The sequence below is a fragment of the Nothobranchius furzeri genome, chromosome 2, assembly GCF_043380555.1.
Source record: "Nothobranchius furzeri strain GRZ-AD chromosome 2, NfurGRZ-RIMD1, whole genome shotgun sequence".
Classification (NCBI taxonomy): Eukaryota; Metazoa; Chordata; class Actinopteri; order Cyprinodontiformes; family Nothobranchiidae; genus Nothobranchius; species Nothobranchius furzeri.
Genome location: NC_091742.1, coordinates 48,484,178 through 48,504,902, shown reverse-complemented (window position 1 = coordinate 48,504,902; position 20,725 = coordinate 48,484,178). Strand labels below are relative to the sequence as shown.

Genomic DNA, 20,725 nt, shown 5'->3' with positions numbered 1-20,725 from the left:
GGGTTTACTGCTACACCGGTTACTGTGACAACCCCAGCCCTGACACACTTTCAGATATTCTCATGGTGCAGCTGTGTTCTCCAGAGGTCAAGGACTTTGACCCAAATGAGGCTGTAATGCTTTGGCACAAAGACGGTGTCAGAAGCAGGAGGCCAGATTTCATGGACAGAGAAAACAAGGAGTCTGATTAGATTTCAATGAAAGAGTTCATAAAAACATCTCTAAAAATAAATAAATAAATAGTAAAAATGACAAAAGAGTTGTTTTCCTTATTAATTGATGTTTTAATTATTTTGTCACTCTGTTTGGAATCAACATAATATAGAATTACATGCTTTAGGTAGATCTAAATGATTTAGAATTTTGGCCGGTAAAAAATATGCTTGGCCGGTAGATTTTCATCATCTACCGGCCAACTTGGCCGGTGAGTAAAAAATTTAATTTCGGACCCTGGCTATGATGCTTTGGTAGCCGCTCAGAAAATGGACAAACTCTCCGGCCTTATTTTACACTCGCTGCTGGTAACGCTACTCCTGTCACTAACATTCCTTTTTCTTGGACCCCAGACTGTCACCAGGCTTTCCTTTCTCTCAGAAACCTGCTTTGTTGCGCACCGATCCTGGCTGCTCCTGATCTGTCCCAGCCCTTTAAAATCGAGGTGGACACCTCTGACGCCGGAGCAGGAGCTGTTCTTCTCCAAGAGGATGCAGATGGGCTTGATCACCCCGTCTGCTACTTTTCCAGGAAATTCAACCCGTCTCAACGCAACTACTCAACAATAGAAAAGGAAACTCTGGCTTTAATTTGGTCCCTACAACATTTTCATGTATATGTCTGCAACCATTTCACCACTGTTGTTTTCTCAGATCACAAACCGCTGACCTTCCTCCACCGCATGTTCAACACAAAGCAACGTCTGATGAGATGGGCTCTCCTCCTCCAGGAGTTCAACAATGAAGTCCGCCACAAGAAGGGGACGGACAACATGATGGCTGACGCACTGTCCCGATGCCACACAGATTGAGGCTCCCTAGTAGAAATTTTGTTTTGTTTAGATGTGAGGATCTCCCTTAAGGCTAGTGTTGGTAGCGCAAGCTACCATCTCGGGGACACACCGCAGCGCTGAGGATCAGCGCAGCGTGATTTTAAAGTGTTTAATCAGCCCGCCTTCTGAGATCCAGGAATTTTAGTCAGTTAGTTAGTTGTTTTATCTAGTTAGTTGGTGGGAGCGCTCTTGTTTTTGTGGCAACAACAAAAAAGATTTTAGTTGTTGTTTTGAGGGGGAGGGTGTTACAGATGCTGTCTGTTTTGTGGCCACAAGATGGCCTCAGAGCTCCTACCTGTTCTCCTGGCTCTAGCTGAGCCAGGTGTCACTAATCTCTCAATCAGGTAAAAGGCAGCTCCCTCTGTCATTCGAGGAGGGAAGCTTAGAAGAGGCCTAGTGTTAGAGCGAGTGTTCCTCTTTTTCCCTCCTAGAAACCCAGACGTTAAAGTCTTCGTTGTGATTACCTGTGTGGTATTGAGTGAGTTCAGCTCACCCTTTTGGTGGAGCTTTTTGTGTTCATCTAATTCCTTTCGTTTTCCCGGATTAGTACCGGCGTTTTTGTGTTTATTGATATTATTGTTATTTACCCAGCATTAATAATAATAATAATAATAATGCATTTAATTCATAGGCGCCTTTCAAAACCCAAGGTCACCTCACAAAACATGATAAAACTTACACACAAATAAGAATAAGATAATTTAAACAATAAAATTACTAAACGTATGCTATAAATGTCAGAGTAAAGAGTTGTGGGCTAGAGAGTGGAAGCCAGGTTGAACAGGTGAGTTTTGAGTTTGGATTTGAATGAGAGGAGGGAGTCAGTGTTACGGATGTCAGGAGGAAGTGAGTTCCAGAGCCGAGGAGCAGAGCGACTGAAAGCTCTGTTTCCAACGGTGGTGAGATGAGCGGGAGGAACCACAAGTTGAATGGCAGAGGAAGACCCGAGTGAGCGAGATGGGACAGCAACATGGATAAGATCGGAGAGGTAAGAAGGGGCTAGACAGTGGATACATTTGTAGGTAAGAAGCAGGATTTTGAATGAGATTCTGTGTTCAGTAGGCAGCCAGTGGAGACGCTGAAGAACAGGGCTGATGTGATCTCTATAGGGGGTACGAGTGATGATCCGTGCAGCAGCATTTTGGAAGAGTTGGAGCCGATGGAGGGATTTATGGGGGAGACCAAAAAGGAGAGAGTTACAGTAATCAGTCCTAGAAGTGACTAGGCTGTGTACGAGGATGGCTGTAGCAGGAGGAGTGAGAGAGGGACGGAGTCGGTTGATATTGCGTAAATGAAAGTAGGCTGAGCGAATGATGTTGATGTGGGCTTTGAATGATAAAGTGCTGTCAAGGATGACTCCAAGACCCTTTACATGGGGGGAAGGAAGGATTGAGGAATTATCTATGTTAATTGATATGCTGGGGGATATGTTCAGCGTGGAGGGTTTGCCAATGAGTAGAATTTCGGTTTTATTGTTGTTGAGTTTCAGGAAGTTTGAAGAGAACCATGATTTTATCTCAAGGAGACAGCTGGATAGGGAGACTGGAGGGAAGATAGCATCGGGTTGAGAAGAGATATAGATTTGAGTGTCATCTGCATAGAAGTGGAAATTTATCTTGTATTTGCGAAAGATATGGCCAAGTGGAAGAATGTAGATGATAAATAAGAGAGGTCCAAGGACAGAGCCCTGGGGGACACCGGCAGAAACAGCAACAGGGTGAGAAGAAAAGGATTTTAATTGAACAGACTGAAATCGGCCAGTGAGATAGGAGGAGAACCAGGCGAGAGCAGTGTGAGTGATACCAAGGGAAGCTAACCGGTTAAGAAGGGTTGAGTGAGAGATGGTGTCGAAAGCTGCACTAAGATCAAGAAGGATGAGTAGAGAAAGAAAACCGGAGTCAGCTGCCATGAGAAGGTCATTTGTGATTTTAACGAGCTGTTTCTGTGCTGTGTTGAGGGCGAAAACTAGACTGGAACTGTTCAAAAAGGTTGTTATGATTGAGGTGGGAGATGAGCTGAGAAGCAACAACTTTCTCAAGGATTTTAGAGATGAAAGGTAGATTAGAGATTGGTCGAAGGTTATTGAAGTTATTGGGATCAGCGCCAGGCTTTTTTAGAATAGGTGTGACAGAAGCTGTTTTGAATGCTGAGGGAACAGAACCTCAGTATTGGATGATCCTTGTGTTTAGTGTTGTTAATTCCCCAGTGTTGGACGTCCTTTTGGTTTTGTATCATTTTAGTCTTTGCCTGCATAAAGCAGTGATTTTTAGTTAATAAACTCCTTTAAGAGAGTAAATCTTGGTTTGTCCGGTAATTCACATATCTTTCTTTACGCCCTCAATAACATCATCTCCTAGACGAGCTGGGGGTCGTAAAAGCCGGTAGTAAGTGGGACCTGTTCCGGGTGAGGGTTGGACTCCGCCAGGGCTGCCCTTTTTCACCAATTCTGTTCATTACCTTTATGGACAGAATTTCTAGGCACAGCCATGGTGTGGAGTGTGTTGAGTTTGGTGGCAGGAGAATCTCGTCTCTGCTTTTTGCGGATGATGTGGTCCTCCTAGCTTCATCCAGCTCTGACCTTCAGCTCTTGCTGAGTAGGTTTGCAGCCGAGTGTGAAGGGGCTGGGATGAGGATCAGCACCTCTAAATCTGAGACCATGGTTCTCGACCGGAAAAGGGTGGCTTGCCAACTCCGGATCGGGGGATCGGGAGACTGACAGGCGGATTGGTTCAGCGTCTTGTAACATGATGAAGGAGCCATTTCTCAGGGTTATTATCCTCTAATCACTGTTCCCCTTTGACACAGTGCCAGAGTGCATGAAACAGCCTCAAGGTCATGCATTCGCTTCTAAACTGTTAACATTCCAGCAATGAAGACAGAAGAAGAAGACTCCTTTATTTTCTTTTATTAAAAGCCAAAGAACTCTATTTTCAATAAAGCTAATCAAAACAACTTTTAGTCAATAATACAATGTGACCGATTTGTGAAATCACAATATAATGATTAATATGTTTTTAATAAGTAAATGACTTATTCTAGTCACTAGACACGCTGATACACTAAGGTAAATAATCACATGACACATTGCTGTTGCTGATCCAATCAGAATCTTCCCCGTCTGAAGCGTGGCGAGTCTCTGTGGTGTTTATTTAATCTGTCAGCTTTGATTCGTCCAGAATCAAAAGCATCCGGATTAATAAAACAGTTCCAACGCCATTATAAGTCAGTATTCAACATGATCTCAAGATCCCCTGAAGTTCACCACATGCTAAGTGAAGTATGGAAAGGCCATCTATACTTTTCTTTTTAAGCTAAGAACAGGGAAAAACCTGTCGCTGTTATCAATCAACAACGGTTCCTTCAGAATAAAAGCTGAACTCGCTGACCCAAGGAGGGTCCCCTTTTTGACGCTGTGAAACACCTGTCGCTGTTTACCTGCAGACAATCCAAGGACTAGTCTGTCGTTCTGTGACGCTGTGCCATCGGCTCCGGTACCGGAAGGAAGGTCCTGCAGGACCTGGGCATTCTGGATCAACCGTGGAGGTCTCATTGAAGGGTATGTTGATGCGACAAACTGGCATCTCATGTGTTTATGACCATGGTTCAAACTTGATCAGTTAGGAGCAAAACATCATATCCCACTCAGACTCGCTTCTCCGGACACGGAGGTTCTGAACTTGACATCGTTCACGTTCACACACACACACACACACACACACACACACACACACACACACACACACACACACACACACACACACACACACACACACACACACACACACACACACACACACACACACTTCATTCCAACAAACATCCATCATTAGAGAGTTAGTCTTGTTAAATTGCTTAAAAAATAATTTAGTAATACATTTTCTTAAATGTTTGAAAGTCTCTCTCTTCTCTTGTCTCTCAGTTCATGCAAAGTGTTTAATTGATAAAAAGATGCAATCTTCTGATTTAAATAACCCAGTGTCCATTAGATGGGATTCATACTAGATATGAATCTTTAATGTCTATGGTCATCAATTAAATTGTAATTCAATTCCATTACAGTCTGCAGTGATGCGGACGCTGAGCCGATCTGTCATGGTGAAGAGGGAGCTGAGCCAGAAAGCCAGGCTCTCGATTTACCGGTCGATCTACGTCACAATCCTCACCTATGGTCATGAGCTTTGGGTAATGACCGAAAGAACGAGATCGCGGATACAAGCAGCTGAAATGAGTTTTCTCCATAGGGTGGCCGGGCTCAGCCTTAGAGATAGGGTGAGGAGCTTGGACATTCGGGAGGGACTCGGAGTAGAACCGCTGCTCCTCCGGATCGAAATGAGTCAGGTGAGGTGGTTTGGGCATCTGGTCAGGATGCCTCCTGGACGCCTACCTAGGGAGGTGTTTCGAGCATGTCCTGCCGGCAGGAGGCCCCCGGGTCGACCCAGGACAAGTTGGAGAGGTTACATCTCCAGTCTGGTCCGGGAACGCCTTGGGGTCCTGCCGGAGGAGCTGGTGGATGTGGCTGGGGAGAGGACGGTCTGGAGCTCCCTAGTTGGGATGCTGCCCTCGTGACCCAGATAAGCGGAGGGAGACGACGACGATGAGATATAAATACTATATATACACCACTTTGTTTTAATCATTTGATGCATCTAAAATGCATCTCAATAATTACAATTTTGATCTCAATTACGATCTGGGTTTTAAATGACTGAGCCGATTGTTCGCTCCTCCCTCAAGCTTACTCTTGCGCTGCTCTGAGTGGCAAATCAAGCGCAGCTCTCACAGCTCCAACCACTTTCCATTTTAGTGCGAGCTGCAAACATGTCTCAAACAAGTGAGAAGACTTGAGGAATGCTTGGCAGAAGATGTTTTGAGAGGAGAGGATAATGGATGCAAAAAGAAAGATGTTCATGGAAAATAGTTAAAATGAATTCGGTGATGTAGAAACATCACGGGTTCGAGGAGTCAGACGTGGATCAAGTAACAATGGTGTGTAAACTTTGCTACGCTGTCGTAGCTGCACCACAGAGCAAAATTACAAATTAGGGCTGAACCATATTAGGAAAACCTGCGATATTCGATAACAGTGCTTAATACTGCGATATCGATATTACTCACGATAAATGAACAAATACTTAAGTATGCAGTGTTGATGTCGTCTGGCCTGTGACGTCTGCTCTGGGTTCAAAGCAAACAAAAACTAATGCATGAATTCCATTACAACATAACATTTTTATTGCAAAAACATGCAGCTGCACCTGCTACTGTATTAGCAGCAAAACAACAAACTGCATGTATGCAGTTTCTCAGTGACTTTTAAACATCACCTCCACCATAAAACCTTTTCTGATGCTCCAAATACAGAAAAACATCCCTTACCAGGGTTTTTGAATAAATAAATAAATCAGAAAATAAGATTAAATGTTAAATAATAGTTAACATCACTTAAATGCAACAGCAAATTCTCTCATTGCTACTGAACATTTTCTCCACTTATGTGGTTATGATATAAGGCTGTTGCTGTAATTGGGAAGTGAACTGTGCTGGGCCAAACTAGGAGAATGTTAAGATTTTCTGAGGGAAAGAGAAAAACAATTGTCTACCTTTCAGAAGAGGAACTGGCAAAAAACTACATGGAAAATATGTGAAAACGTTTGTTTTTAACCCCAAATTGAACAAGTTTACCTAGATCTTAAAAAGAAGCTCAGATGATGAAACTGCAACTATGATTCTGATAACAAGCTAACACACTGAACTAAGACAGGGTATCTGCAGGTTTAAGGGAGCCAATTTTAAGACATTTTAAGACCTTTTTAAGGCCACTTTGACCAAATTTAAGCTATTTTTAAAATTAAATTTAAGCTATAATTTCCAGCTATTGCCTGGAACCGGTGCGAACTACGTCGCAAACATGGAATTAGCCATCCAGTTACCATTAAACTTGCACTTCCCCATGGCGCAAGCTCCCACTAGCTTAACCAGCTAATGTGCTTATCTGAAAAATAGCCCCCTTTCACAACCAACTGAATGTGTACGGTTCCGCTTACGCCAACATCGTACACAAAAAATGCTGAACACCAACTAGAAATTCACGAAAATTTTTATAGAAATAAAATAATCTTGTTTATTGGGTCTTTGGTAATTTAAGACCTTTGGAAACTGGATTTAAGGATTATTTGTCATTTTTAAGGATTTTCAAGGCCTTAAATTTGGAAAAGCAAATTTAAGACTTTTTAAGACTTTTTAAGGACCCGCGGATACCCTGTAAGATAAGCGGCTAGCAGAGCTTCTGACTGACAGTTTATGTGCAGCAGCAGATCAACTATCCTGATTAACAAGGTTATAAAAACTCATAAATGAAAAATCACTTTGATGTGTGGGGGAACTTTTCCAGGCCCTCTTTAGCAGGGTGGGACTGGGAGGAGAGTGCTGTAGCCTTTTAGCTGGAAGCTAACCGGAGCCTGGGACTAACATCACCACTCGGTGGAACACTAGCGACATGAAGTTGGGTTGGTTCACCGGCACGTGTCGGAGTCAGCCCGGTTATTATCAGCTGCTTAACGACACCGAGCGGACTCACGTTCACGTTTGAAAGCAGAACTGATTCCAGAAACCTCAGCACAATTTCCGTTCATTAATCTGAGCCAGCATGACGAACAAGGGAACGGCGCCGCTAAGTCAGTTCAGGTGTTGTGTTCCACCCATCCTAAGGGTCTACGTAGGGGGCGGGCGTATTACGTGAACGGACCCATCTGCTTGGCCGCATATCAGAAGGGCTACATTTGATTGGTCAAATAATACTTCTGCGTAAAAAACAGAGCTGGTTTACAAAAAGTTGATGTACGACACAGATGGAAATGTTTGAACCAAACATTTATCGCTGTTTTTGACGTGCTTTGCGATGGGCCTATCGCACATCCTGTTATCGCGATGACGATAATTTTTCGATATATTGTGCAGCCCTATTACAAATGTAGTCAATTATTTGAAGACTGCTCACAGTGTCTTATAATCAGGCAATGAAGCAGAATAGATGAAAAAAACCTCTCAACTGCTGCTTCATCCTCACAAACCTTAATTCATGCTACCCTGTATAACGTGAACTGAAATCCCATCAGCTCCCAGAGAGTCAGAGTAACTCAGACTGGGGCAGATCGGCCCGACTAGTTTCCACAGGCATGGTTCGGTATTTTTCCTGTACTTTCTCCCCCATTTTTAGTCCATGCTCCATTGAGGTACCTGGCAAGGCAGAGTTGGGCCAACATCGTGATTCTGGATGCTGATTGGACGGAGTAACTGGTTTCTCCAGAGTTTTGCCTTTGCTTCACTGCCTGCAGCCATTTCCTGATTCAGAGTCTGACAAAAAGCCATAAAACTGAGCAAAATGTCTAGTAACATCATCATTTTTGTGCCGAGTTGTGTTTCTGCAGACAATACAATTTACCTTAAGACTGTTTACAGATTCCGGCTCAGCTCCTTCTTCACTACAACAGACCGGTTCTGTGTCTGCAGTGATGCAAACGCCGCCCCAATCCGCCTGTCGATCTCCCACTCCCTCCTTCCCTCACTCACTCGTGAACAAGACTCTGAGACACTTGAACTCCTCCACTTGAGGCAGGACCTCTCTCCCGACCTGGAGTTGGCAAGCCGCCCTTTTCCGGTCGAAAATCATGGTCTCAGACTTTGAGGTGCTGATGCTCATCCCGGCCGTTTCACACTCAGCTGGGAACCTCCCCAGCAAGAGCTGTAGGTCAGAGCATGATGAAGCTAGGAGGACCACATCATCCGCATAAAGTAGAGATGAGATTCTCCTGCCACCGAACTCCACATTGTCAACACCACGGCTGCGCCTAGAAATCCTGTCCATAAACGTTATGAACAGGACCAGTGAAAAAGGGCAGCCTTGGCAGAGTCCAACCTTCACTTGGAACAGCTCCGACTTCCTGCCAGCTATGCGGTCCAAACTCACTCCTCTGGTACAGGAACTGAATGGCCCTCATCAAAAGACCATCCACCCCATACTCCTGGAGTGTCCTTCACAGGGTGCCTCAGTGGACACGGTCATAAGCCTTTTCCAAATCCACAAAACACATGTGGATTGGTTGGGCAAACTCCCATGACCCCTCCATGACCCTAGCAAGGGTAAAGTGTTGGTCCACAGTTCTACAGCCAGGATGAAAACCACATTGCTCCTCCTCTATCTGAGATTCAACTTTCGACTGGACCCTCCCCTCCAATACCTTGGAGTAGACCTTTCCCGTGAGCCTGAGGAGTGTGATTCCCCTATATTTGGAGCACACCCTCTGGTCCCCCCTTTTTAAAAAAAGATAAAAAGATACACTGATGGGCATCCTTATGTTTACACATGGTGTTTGTTATGGCCAAACTGCGACTTGCGCAGAAGTCCAATAACAAAACACCACTCAAGTTCAGATTGGGCAGGCCGTTCCTCTCAATCATGCCATTCCAGGTCAGACTATCATTGCCAACGTGAGCACTGAAGTCCTCCAGCAGGACTATGGAGTCCCCAGTCAGAGCACCATCTAGTACTCATCCCAGGGACTCCAAAATGGGTGGGTACTCTGAACTGCTATTTGGTGCATAAGCACAAACAACAGTCAGGACCCATTTCCCGACCCCAAGGTGCAGGGAAGCTACCCTTTCGTCCCCTGCAGAAAACCCCAACATTCAAGCAGAGTTTTGGGGCTAACAGAAAACCCACCCCAGCTCGCCGCCTCTCACCCTGAGCAACTCCAGCATAAGAGTCCAACCCCTCTCAAGGACTTGGATTCCAGAGCCAATGCTTTGTGTGGAAGTGAGCCCGACTATATCTAGCCGGTACAGCTCAACCTCTTCCACAAGCTCCAGCTCTTTCCTCGCCAGAGAGGCAACGCTCCATGTCCCAATAGCCAGTTTTTGTGTCCGGTGATCGGACCACCAAAGCTCCTGCCTTGGTCTGCTGCCCGATCCACATCGCACCGGAACTTTTGTGTTCCTCCTGAACAGTTGAGATCTTTTAAACTGGATTCCTGTTAAAACCATCGACATACAAATATTGGACAATGGGTTTCCATAGCCTCCAATAATAAGTTTTTGTGCTAAAATGGGAGGTGGCCACCACCGCCATTTTGACCGTGTCACAGGTTCCGTCAAGCCCAGACAATTCCACAAAAGGGAAGAGAGGTGGAGCTGAGGGTGGGGCTGTAAGGCTGGGATCAACTGATGACACCCGGTTGAACTAGCTACAAGCTAACCTGAAGCTAACCCAAAGTTTATGCGGAGGTGGGAGCTAAGCTAACGGAGGTAGCAACCTAGCTACAACCGGAGTTAACTGTGCACAACACCAGAGCTTCTGAGTCAGAGATACGCCGGGCTGACCGCTGGGTAAAACCGGGGGGGAACACAGAGGTCTCCGAGAGCTCCACAAGCCGGCAGCCGCACAGCAGACAAGCGCCGCTGCGATCTGAGATGTGCAGAGCTGCCGCTGGGGAGAACCGGATGGAAAGGTTTCCATCCCAGAGCTCCACAAGCCGGCAGCCCGCGCAGCAGTCAGAAGCCGCGATCAGACAGAGATGCACCGAGTTGCGGGGAGGGGAGAACGGGTGGAAAACATCGGTTTCCATCCAGAGCTTCACAAGCCGGCAGCCCGCGCAGCAGACAGAAGAAGCGATCAGACAGAGATGCGCCGAGCTGCGGAGAGGGAAGAACCAGCCGGCAGCCCGCGCAGCAGACAGAAGAAGTGATCAGACAGAGAAGCGCCGAGCTGCGGGGAGGGAAGAAGAGCTCCACAAGCCGATAGTCGGAACCCAGCTCCACCAACATGTTATATTTCAACCCATTTTCTAAAGTGCAGCATTATGTTAAATGCACTGGGTTTTACCCTATTACATTTAAATTTCATGGTTAAACAGTACATGTTAAAATCTAAGCTCAGCAGTGACCTAAAATACATAAATATAATTTTATTTACCAAAAAAAAATGAAGTGGAGGCTCCTTGGACGCTCTATTAGTGCAATTAATGCCACAGCAAGTCATTTTGACCAGCAATTGCACAAAAAATATCCAAAAAAGAATACACACACACAGAGACTCAAAATGCCGGAACAGTTTCCAAGCCAGACCGAGGCTCTACTGAGGCCTTTCCCCGGAGCTAGCTCTGTGGTCACGTGGGTCTGATGCTCATTAATTATACAGAATTTTAGGCTTTTAATACACTTAAACAGAAGAGTGAGAAAAAAATTCACCCCCCCCTGAGTTGTCATGAGTGTAATCTAGATCATTTAAACCAAAAACATGTTTTGGTACCAGGCTGTAAACATGTTTATTTCTGCTGTAAAAATTGGTATTTTTAACATGGGAGTCAATGAGGATTTGCTCGCTTCTGACACCAGCCCCTAGTGGATGAGGGTGGAACTGCAATTTTAGGTACTTCCGGGATTGTTCCAATTTTTGAGCCGCATTGTGGGGGCTTGGTTAAAACCTTTAGAACAATTCATGTCATGCCATTTGGATTACCTCAGTTTGTCGAAAAATATGAACAAGTTAACAGTAGGATTGGGCATCCTTTGATTTTGAACAATTCCGATTCCAATTCCTTGTTTCGATTGCGGTTCCTATCGATTCCCGATTCCGAATCTTTCAAGACATGACATGTTTTACAAGAGCCAGCTAACCACAGGTCCTACTTGATGAAATAATCTTAACTTCGACATGAATTTTAATTCTATGAACAAAAACAACACCTTCATTTAGACAAAAACATGTTTTGGAGAGAAAAAGAAAAAGACGTGCAGCACAACCAGTGTGTTTGTTTCTGACCACTACCAAAGTCTGGAAGAAGCCTCTGGGATGAGAGGCTAAATGTCTCCAACATATCCAGAAACGTCCAGCTGTTTTCAGCCAAAACTCTCCGGATGATTATGTCCAGGATGACTGAGAACTACACCTCCATGCTGCAGCAACAATCAGTCAGAACAGAAAGTGAAACTTAAATGTAGCTGGCTGCGTCTGACTGCTGACGCTCCATGTGTTTTTATTTCTGCAGTGAGACAAACTCACCTCACACCATCCAGAGTTTGTTCTTTAAAGCTGCTATTAAATCCACCGTGTTGATATATTTTAGCAAGTTTCCTCTATGCTGCAGGAGTTAAAGTGTACAGGACGGAGTAAAGGTTCTGTAGACGCGTTTGTTGGGGGACTCAGTGCTGCACACAGACAGCTGGTGTGATCAGCTCTGAAAAACTATCACAATAAGCAGATCACATTTATTTTTCACGGAGACCGGCCGCAGATTCCTCTTCCGGTCGGCACTCTCTTCCAGTCGGCATTTTAGGAATCGAAACTAGGAATCGAAATAAAAAACTTTGAACGATTCAGAGAAAAATGAACAGTTGGAACTGGTTCCAATCAATGCTCAATGCCCAACCCTAGTTAACGGCTAGTCTAAGATTCACACAAGCTGTTGATGTGTCCATCTCATAATGCAGGAGTGTCCTGCACTATGGTGGTTTTAATTATGTATTGGCAGTCAGTTCCATTGTCTTGTCAGAACTGTAGAACCAGCATTACGTTTTTTGTCTCCTAATGTTCATATTTAAGTGAATCTCACTTAAGAGATTGCAAGTTTTGTTGATCAACGTTCACTAGCCGTTTTGAAATTGCATTCTGCAGCTGGTTTTATCCTGTTCAGTTCATTTTTTTCTAGTCTGTAATTTCTGTTATTCTGCTTGGAATATATGGTAGCTCTCATGTTCTAAAAGAATGTTTTTGAAAACTACGAAAAATTCAGAGATTTTGTTACACACAGCAGTTTCTATTATTTTATAATATCCAACTCTATTCTTTTAAATAATTTTATCTATTTATTTTAGTCAGTCTTGATATGTAACTAATATTACAAAAATACTAAAACTATAATTAAAACTATTAAAAACTAAACTGAACTGAACTGAAAATTTTTTTAATTATGTAAAGAAAACTAAAACTAATGAAAAATGCTTAAGTATTAAAACTGTGATGAAATGTAAAATGTTTCTGTACATGTGTCAAACTGGGCTAGTTTGTGCTTAAAGGGACTTTACAGAGTTTTGAATTTTTATGCTCGCGATTGCCCCCTCAGGCCAAAAGCATAACGGCAGCTTCAATAGTAGGCTCGTGCACGAGGCGCGCATGCTGTACGTGCACACTCCTTAACGAAAATAACAGCTGAGACAATCCCTTGTGTGTGTGTCTGTGGCCCGGAGGACAGAGGACAGGAGAATGTGCAGCTAATTAATTAAATAATTTGGTTCTGTACCTTTCTCTTCAGCACAGCCGACAAAGGTTTAAGATGGGTCAGTCCTCCTGCATGCTCAGATTATTCCCTTCCCTTGCTTGAAAAATTGTTCCAAAATGAAAGTTGAACCCACATCTTTTTTATCTGTGAATTCAATGCCGTTCGGTGAGTCTCAAATAAAAATTTGGGCATCTTACTGTACAAAAAAATACCATTAATGTAAAAAAGAAACTCTAAATAAACTATGTTCACATTAGGGCTGCACGATATTAGGAAAACCTGCGATATTCGATAACAGTGCTTAATACTGCGATATCGATATTACTCACGATAAATGAACAAATACTAAAGTATGCAGTATTGATGTCGTCTGGCATGTGACGTCTGCTCTGGGTTCAAAGCAAACAAAAACGAATGCTTGAATTCCATTACAACATAACATTTTTATTGCAAAAATATGCTGCTGCACCTGCTACTGTACTAGCAGCTGCACCTGCTACTGTATTAGTAGCAAAACAAAAAACTGCATGCATGCAGTTTCTCAGTGACTTTAAAACATCACCTCCACCATAAAACTTTTTCTGATGCTCCACATACAGAAAAACATCCAATACCAGGTTTTTTTTGAATAAATAAAAAAAAATCAGAAAATAAGTTTAAATGTTAAATGATAGTTAACATCACTTAAATGCAACAGCAAATTCTCTCATTGCTACTGAGCATTTTCTCCACTTATGTGGTTATGATAGGAGGCTGTTGCTGAAATTGGGAAGTGAACTGTGCTGGGCCAAACTAGGAGAATATTAAGATTTTCTGAGGGAAAGAGAAAAACAATTGTCTACCTTTCGGAAGAGGAACTGGCAAAAAAAACTACATGGAAAATATGTGAAAACGTTTGTTTTTAACCCAAAATTGAACAAGTTTACCTAGATCTTAAAAAGAAGCTCAGATGATGAAACCAGTGTTAATTTTGTTGACAAAATATTTTTGTCTTTTTTTTCGTCACGAAAATATATTTACAGACGAAAACGAAACAAAAATTCAAAATAAAAGCTTGGAAAAAGACGAAGACGATAATTAAATTGATTGAAACTTTTAGTCAACGAATGAAAGACGAGACGAAAATCTACGATGACGCTCTTCTACATGGCGCTCTATGGTGCGGTGCGACTATTGTGTTGTTGTGAGATGCGAACGTAGTAGAAGACAAGGGGCGTGGCGTGCCATGAACGTGCGGGACGACGTGAGAGAAGACAGACCCTGAATAGTATAAAGGGGCAGGTATGCGCGGTATGCTAAACATAGCTCACTGAATATATCGACGGCATAAGAAGAAGGAGTAGAGGAAAATGTTAACTGCTGGGCGAAAAAGAAGAGAAGATGTGTGGAGTCATTTTTCTTATGATAACATTGCTACCAAAACTACATGCCGAGAGTGTGGACTGTCGTTCCGAGGAAAGAACACAACGAATCTGAAGAGGCATCTACAGAATGGCCACTTCGCCATTTTCTCCGAGGTAAATCCACTTAAATGTTGTACACGTGACGACCCGAAAAGTAATATACAGGCAAATAAAACTGTATCAACACTGTCATGTTGGGATAAAAATTCGGAAGTACCGTATTTTCATGACTATAGCGTGTGTTATTAGGGAAATAGCGGGCGAGCAGTGTTGATGCATGATTGCGCATGCACCGTGAGTGGTTCTGGTACTTTTTTGGTCGCAGCCGCTCGCTGTACGTGCGCTCTAAACCAGGACTAGACCAGTAAAGTGAAGCATGCTGTTGGCTGTTTATAATTTTCACAATGTCTGGTTTGCACTAATATGATCCGAGTCCCGAGCCCGCACAGATGTTTATGTGTGTGTGTATATATATATATATATATATATATATATATATATATATATATATATATATATATATATGATGTATGAAATCTCAAAAAGCAACAGGTAAAATCATTGTTAGAAAGTCAATGTTTTAATTGTGTATTTTTATTTTTTTGCAGTTGCAGAAAACCATTGCTGATGGTGGCCAACCAGCTACCAAAAAGGCAAAAATGTCCAACCAGAACATTGAGGACGCATTTACAAGTACTACAAAGTACAAGAGTGATGCCAAAGAACAACAAATTAAAGAAGAGGCTATCGCTACATGGATTGGATGTACAGGATTGCTAAAAAGAGCACCTTTGTAATTTCCAGTGTGCTTTTTGTTTTTTTATTAAACACATAAGTGTTAAACATGTGGTGTTTTTTTATTCAAATATTCTATGTTCTTAGCTGTGTGTGCTATATCTGATCAGTGGTGGTTAAGAGTTTGGACCCTGTGTATTAAATTACACTAGTTTTTCCGTGCTCTATACAAAAGTATGAAATTACTTCATTAGAAAAAATATATGCATTTTGTTGACTAAAATTGCTTATTTTTATCGACTAAAATTACTTGTTATTTTCGTCGACTAAAATGGGACTAAAACTAAAATAAATCCAATGACTAAAATTGGACTAAGACTAAAATTAATTTTTAGCCAAAAGACTAAGACTAAAATAAAATTAAAATTTCCTGTCAAAATTAACACTGGATGAAACTGCAACTATGATTCTGACAACAAGCTAACAAATTGAACTAGCTCCTCTAACCGGCTAGCAGAGCTTCTGACTGACAGTTTATGTGCAGCAGCAAATCAACTATCCTGATTAACAAGGTTATAAAGGTCCATAAATGAAAAATCACTTTGATGTGTGGGGGAACTTTTCCAGGCCCTCTTTAGCAGGGTGGGACTGGGAGGAGAGTGCTGTAGCCTTTTAGCTGGAAGCTAACCGGAGCCTGGGGCTAACACCACCACCCGGTGGAACACTAGCGATATGAAGGTGGGTTGGTTCACCGGCACGTGTCGGAGTCAGCCCGGTTATTATCAGCTGCTTAACGACACCGAGCGGACTCACAATCACGTTTGAAAGCAGAGCTGATTCCAGAAACCTCAGCACAAAGTGCGTTCGTTAATCTGAGCCAGCATGACGAACAAGGGAAGCGAGCGGCAGCGGAAAGCGGGGGCGGAGAGGAGATAGTGGAATTTTGGGGTAAGGATCTACATAGGGGGCGGGCGTATTAAGTGAACGGACCCATCTGATTGGCCGCATATCAGAAGGGCTACATTTGTAGAGCTGAAACAACTAATCGATTTAATCGATTATAATAATAGTTAACAACTTTTTTAGTCATCGATTAGTTGTTTAAAAATTACATTTTACCGCATAAAGTCTATTTTTACCACAATCTGACATCGGTTACAAGCTGTTAAATTTGCCGCCAGTGTGTGGCAGTAATGAGCCACTGATCTACCAGTGGAGCCGTAGAAGAAGAAATGAGCCAATAAGTGCCCTCGGTTTTCATGACGTAACACGTTACTGATGCTCATCTTGCTGTGAGAGATGGCGGAACAAGAAGAAATATGGAAGAAAAATAGAAGCGACAAATCTGAAGAGAAACCCCGGACAAAAACCTCACGAGTATGGGAGCACTTCCCTCTAGATGAAAAGACGGGTGACCTGCAAAATATGCGAAAACCATCTAGCATGGCACGGAAGCACGACGTCCCTAAGTGAACATTTGAGACGAAAACATGTGGGGGCTGATGCAGCAGAGGAAGAGCCAGCCCGGTAAGTAACAGCAAATAAACAAGCTAAATATCACTACACGCAGATCAAATTTGGGACTTAGTGTTTTAGCTGAGTTCGTTATAGTGGATGTTAAACATGGTTTTTTTTTGCCGCGTCAGTCTACCGTGTTCTACTTCTGATTGACTAGATGCAATCGTGAATCTCCGTGTTGTGAATCATGCGCTTGCCAAATTTAGCACGTCTGTTTATAAGAATGTTCTCGTTAAGAGAAAAACGGCACAAACCCATAACTATGTTCCTCATTCAAAAAAGGACAACTCCGCGGAGAAAAATATACAGACGAGCTGTGTCCAGGTGAATATAACGCGGCATAGTTGTACGCTTTCAATTTTTAAATACAGGAGAAATTCAGAAAAAGTCACTTTTTTACTATTAAAAGGCTGTTTTACTATCTAACGCTGTAAAACGCCTCACAACACATTTTTGTCAAAATAAATGATCACTGTATATTGTTAATTAATTCAAATAATATAATATTGATTTAGTGTTGTAGTGTGTGTGCTGCTTTATTTTATATGTGTACTTATTTCAGTCTACTTGTGTTTCTTATGCAGAAAAAAACAAGCAACGATAGACAATTACATGGGGAACAAGACACTCACCCCCCAGCAATTCTACATTGTTTTTTATGGAATTTACCTCTTATATTTGATGCCAAAAATTAATTCTGGACTGATATTTTGCACTGTTTAGCTCATTTTACACCACTGACTGTGTTCATGTGCAATAAAATAGATTGCAGTCAACTGCACAATTCTCTTATGTTTTTCTTTTTCTTAACTGAAATGTATTCATCACTTGTATAGGTTAAATAGCAAAACAATAACAAACCGATTAATCGATTAATTGAAAAAATAATCGACAGATTAATCGATTATGAAAATAATCGTTAGTTGCAGCCCTATACATTTGATTGGTCAAATAATACTTCCGCGTAAAAAACAGAGCTGGTTTACAAAAAGGTGATGTTTGACACAGATGGAAATATTTGAACCAAACATTTATCGCCATTTTTGACTTGCTTTGCGATGGGCCTATCGCACGTCCTGTTATCGCGATGACGATAATTTTTCGATATATTGTGCAGCCCTAGTTCACATCCAGAATCAAACCCAGGTCTTCTGCACGAGAGTCTGACGTCTTAGTAAGTGAGCTAAAGCGCCAGTGACGTCCTTTGTATCTGTAACATTTATATCCTTGATGACAGCTAAAGCAACGTTCAGAGCACGGTTCGGAGTGAAAATGGCTATTTTGTTGCTAATTTGCAGGAAATATCTAGAAGAAAGCTCTACAGAAAGTAGCTAAGGGTCCTCAGAAATGTAGCTAGCTTTGTCACTAGGCGTTAGGAACAGCGACAAAGAGGCAATGCCTCTCTCTCTGCTGCTAAAGCTACTGATAGCAAATGCTACGGGCTATGCCTGAGCGTGAACGTGCATGAAGCAGCCTGCTCGACCCGAGCATCTCTCTTTTTCTGTGATTTTACAGAAAAACAGGCAATCACCGTAAAAATGCCAGGGCTCATTCTACAGGACCAGGGCATTGCAGGAGAATGTATGAAGAAGACATTTATTATTTCTATACATGTTTTGGCTGTCAAACTTCCATAATGCTCCTTTAAGGAATATGTGATTAAAGTAGTCAAAATCTCATTTTTTAACTTTACGGCAAAAACATTTAACCACACTTAATGTATACAACCTCAAGTGTTAATTTTAGACACAAACTGATGACATTTTCCTGATATAGAGGGTTTAGTTAGTCAACATGTTAAAAAAATGCCGAGATAATAATGAAAACCATGATAACTTTGGTCACAATAACCGCGAGGTTACATTTTCACACCGTGATAACTCTATTATGTTCCAGTCATGAGTCATTTATATTTCAGTATGCTAATGTTTCTTGCATTGCATCATGGGAATTTTGGGCAAGAAATTGTGTTTTACTTATAATTTGGTTGGTTTACTTACTAATTGTGACCACTTACAAAACATTACAATCAATGTATCGAAATATGATCATGATTCATTGAAGAAGCAAGCCATAACCAATTATAGTGGAATGCAGTTTTGTTTTTTTACCGCGGCACCAGCGTTAGATCCAAACTTAAAATATAGTCAGGATTCTAAAAATAACTCTAAAGTTAACGGGTAATCAGTGCAGAGACGTTAGAATAGGAGTGATGTGAGCTCTTCCATTTGCTCCAGTTAGAGCCTCGAGGCTCTAACTGCAGATTTGATCGCTCCCGATCCAGCCATAAAATAAAGCTGATTTGCCTAAAATGAGCAGTTTCAAGAAGTCCCTTATTGTGACATCACAGTAAGGAAAAATAACATGGCACCCCCCTCACCTGTTGACCCCGGAGCAGCAGCAGCTCTGATCTCAGCCTCAGGAAACAGTGACAAAAGGAGTTGGTGTCTGTCTGGTTCTGCTTCATCGTGGCCTCTTTCCTCACCAGCAGGAGTCACAAGGGAGGTCACCGTCTCCTGCTTCAGTACACACTGCTCTTCATCCTGACTGATGCAGAGCTCCTCTTGTTTTACAATCTGCAAAGGTTCTGGCTCATCCTGCTCCACTTTCATCTGTGGAGGTTCTGGTCCCTCCTGTAAAGGTTCTGCTTGTTCCTGCTCCAAACTGGAGGTCCTCTCCTGGTTCCAGAGCTGCTGGTCAGTCAGAACCTCCTCATCTGTCCTGACATAATGCAGTGGGAGTTCTGGACAGACAAACAGACCAAACAAAAAGCTGATTCATGTGACAATAAGAAAGCACACTTCACTTGAACCACCTGATGCATCTGAAGATGTTTTAGAAAACAATGAACTCTTAACCTGTGTGTGTGTGTGTGTGTGTGTGTGTGTGTGTGTGTGTGTGTGTGTGTGTGTCTGGACTCAGTATCTATCAGACTGACTCGTTTAACAAGTCTCTGATGGTGAACGTTTCCAGCTGATGTTCTACAAAGTCTTTAAAGTTTGTCTCTTTTAAACTGATTTAGTGGAGTTCCTGAAAATGAAAACTTCCTAAAATCCCTGAAATGTTATTGATTTGTTTCTCTAAAGTGGAACAAAGTTTACCGCAGACTGATTTCAGCTCAGTTGTGTCAAAAAGCTTCAGAACAGCAAACGGATCCAAGCAGACTGTCCTGAGATTGTGTCCTCAGTAAAACCACATGAGTCCCGCTGCTGTTTCATACCTATTCTGTGTAAGTTGATCTGTGGTTTCCAGCTGATCTCCAGCAGTCTGCGCTGACGATCGATCTCTTCCTCGTAGCGGACGATGGTTTTTTCAAACTCGGAGAAGATTTCTGCAGCAGCAGCAGTTAGCCGCTCTCTGATCACCTCTCTCAGAGACTGAGCTGAAGACATTGTTGCTGCAGAGCCTCAGAGGTTCCCCTTGTCGCTACCCGATCCGTACGGGAAACCCGATCGGTACCACGCATGCGCGAATTTTACGTCACTTCCTCTCTTTGCCAACTTTGCGACAGTTACCGACTGCGGGACGTTTAAACAATGGATACCTCCATTTACAACGAAATTCATGATTTTCTCCTCAACGGAGAGCTTCCGGCGATTGAACAAAAGCGCCGTAAAATAAAAAGAATGGCGCCTAATTACAGACTTAAAGGTAAGTACGAAAATTAAAGATGATCTTTTATCATGGTCTACAGCTGCCCTTGCTGCTTGAGGGTACAGACTCCGTTATTGCTCCAAAGTTGCACGACGCCT

At 42.6% G+C, this 20,725-nt stretch overlaps 1 protein-coding gene across 1 annotated transcript in view; it reads right to left on the bottom strand.

Moving 5' to 3' along the window:
* Nucleotides 1-20,417, bottom strand: part of LOC129163044 (zinc finger protein 586-like) — a 35,504-nt gene extending 15,087 nt beyond the window's left edge. Inside the window, exons 1-2 of the mRNA XM_054739981.2 lie at nt 20,194-20,417; nt 19,354-19,716 (exon numbers count right to left, since the gene is read on the bottom strand). Coding sequence (XP_054595956.2) covers nt 19,354-19,716; nt 20,194-20,365 — 535 coding nt within the window. The 5' untranslated portion in view covers nt 20,366-20,417. The remainder of the gene's footprint in view (nt 1-19,353; nt 19,717-20,193) is intronic.
* Between the last annotated feature and the right edge of the window lie 308 nt (nt 20,418-20,725).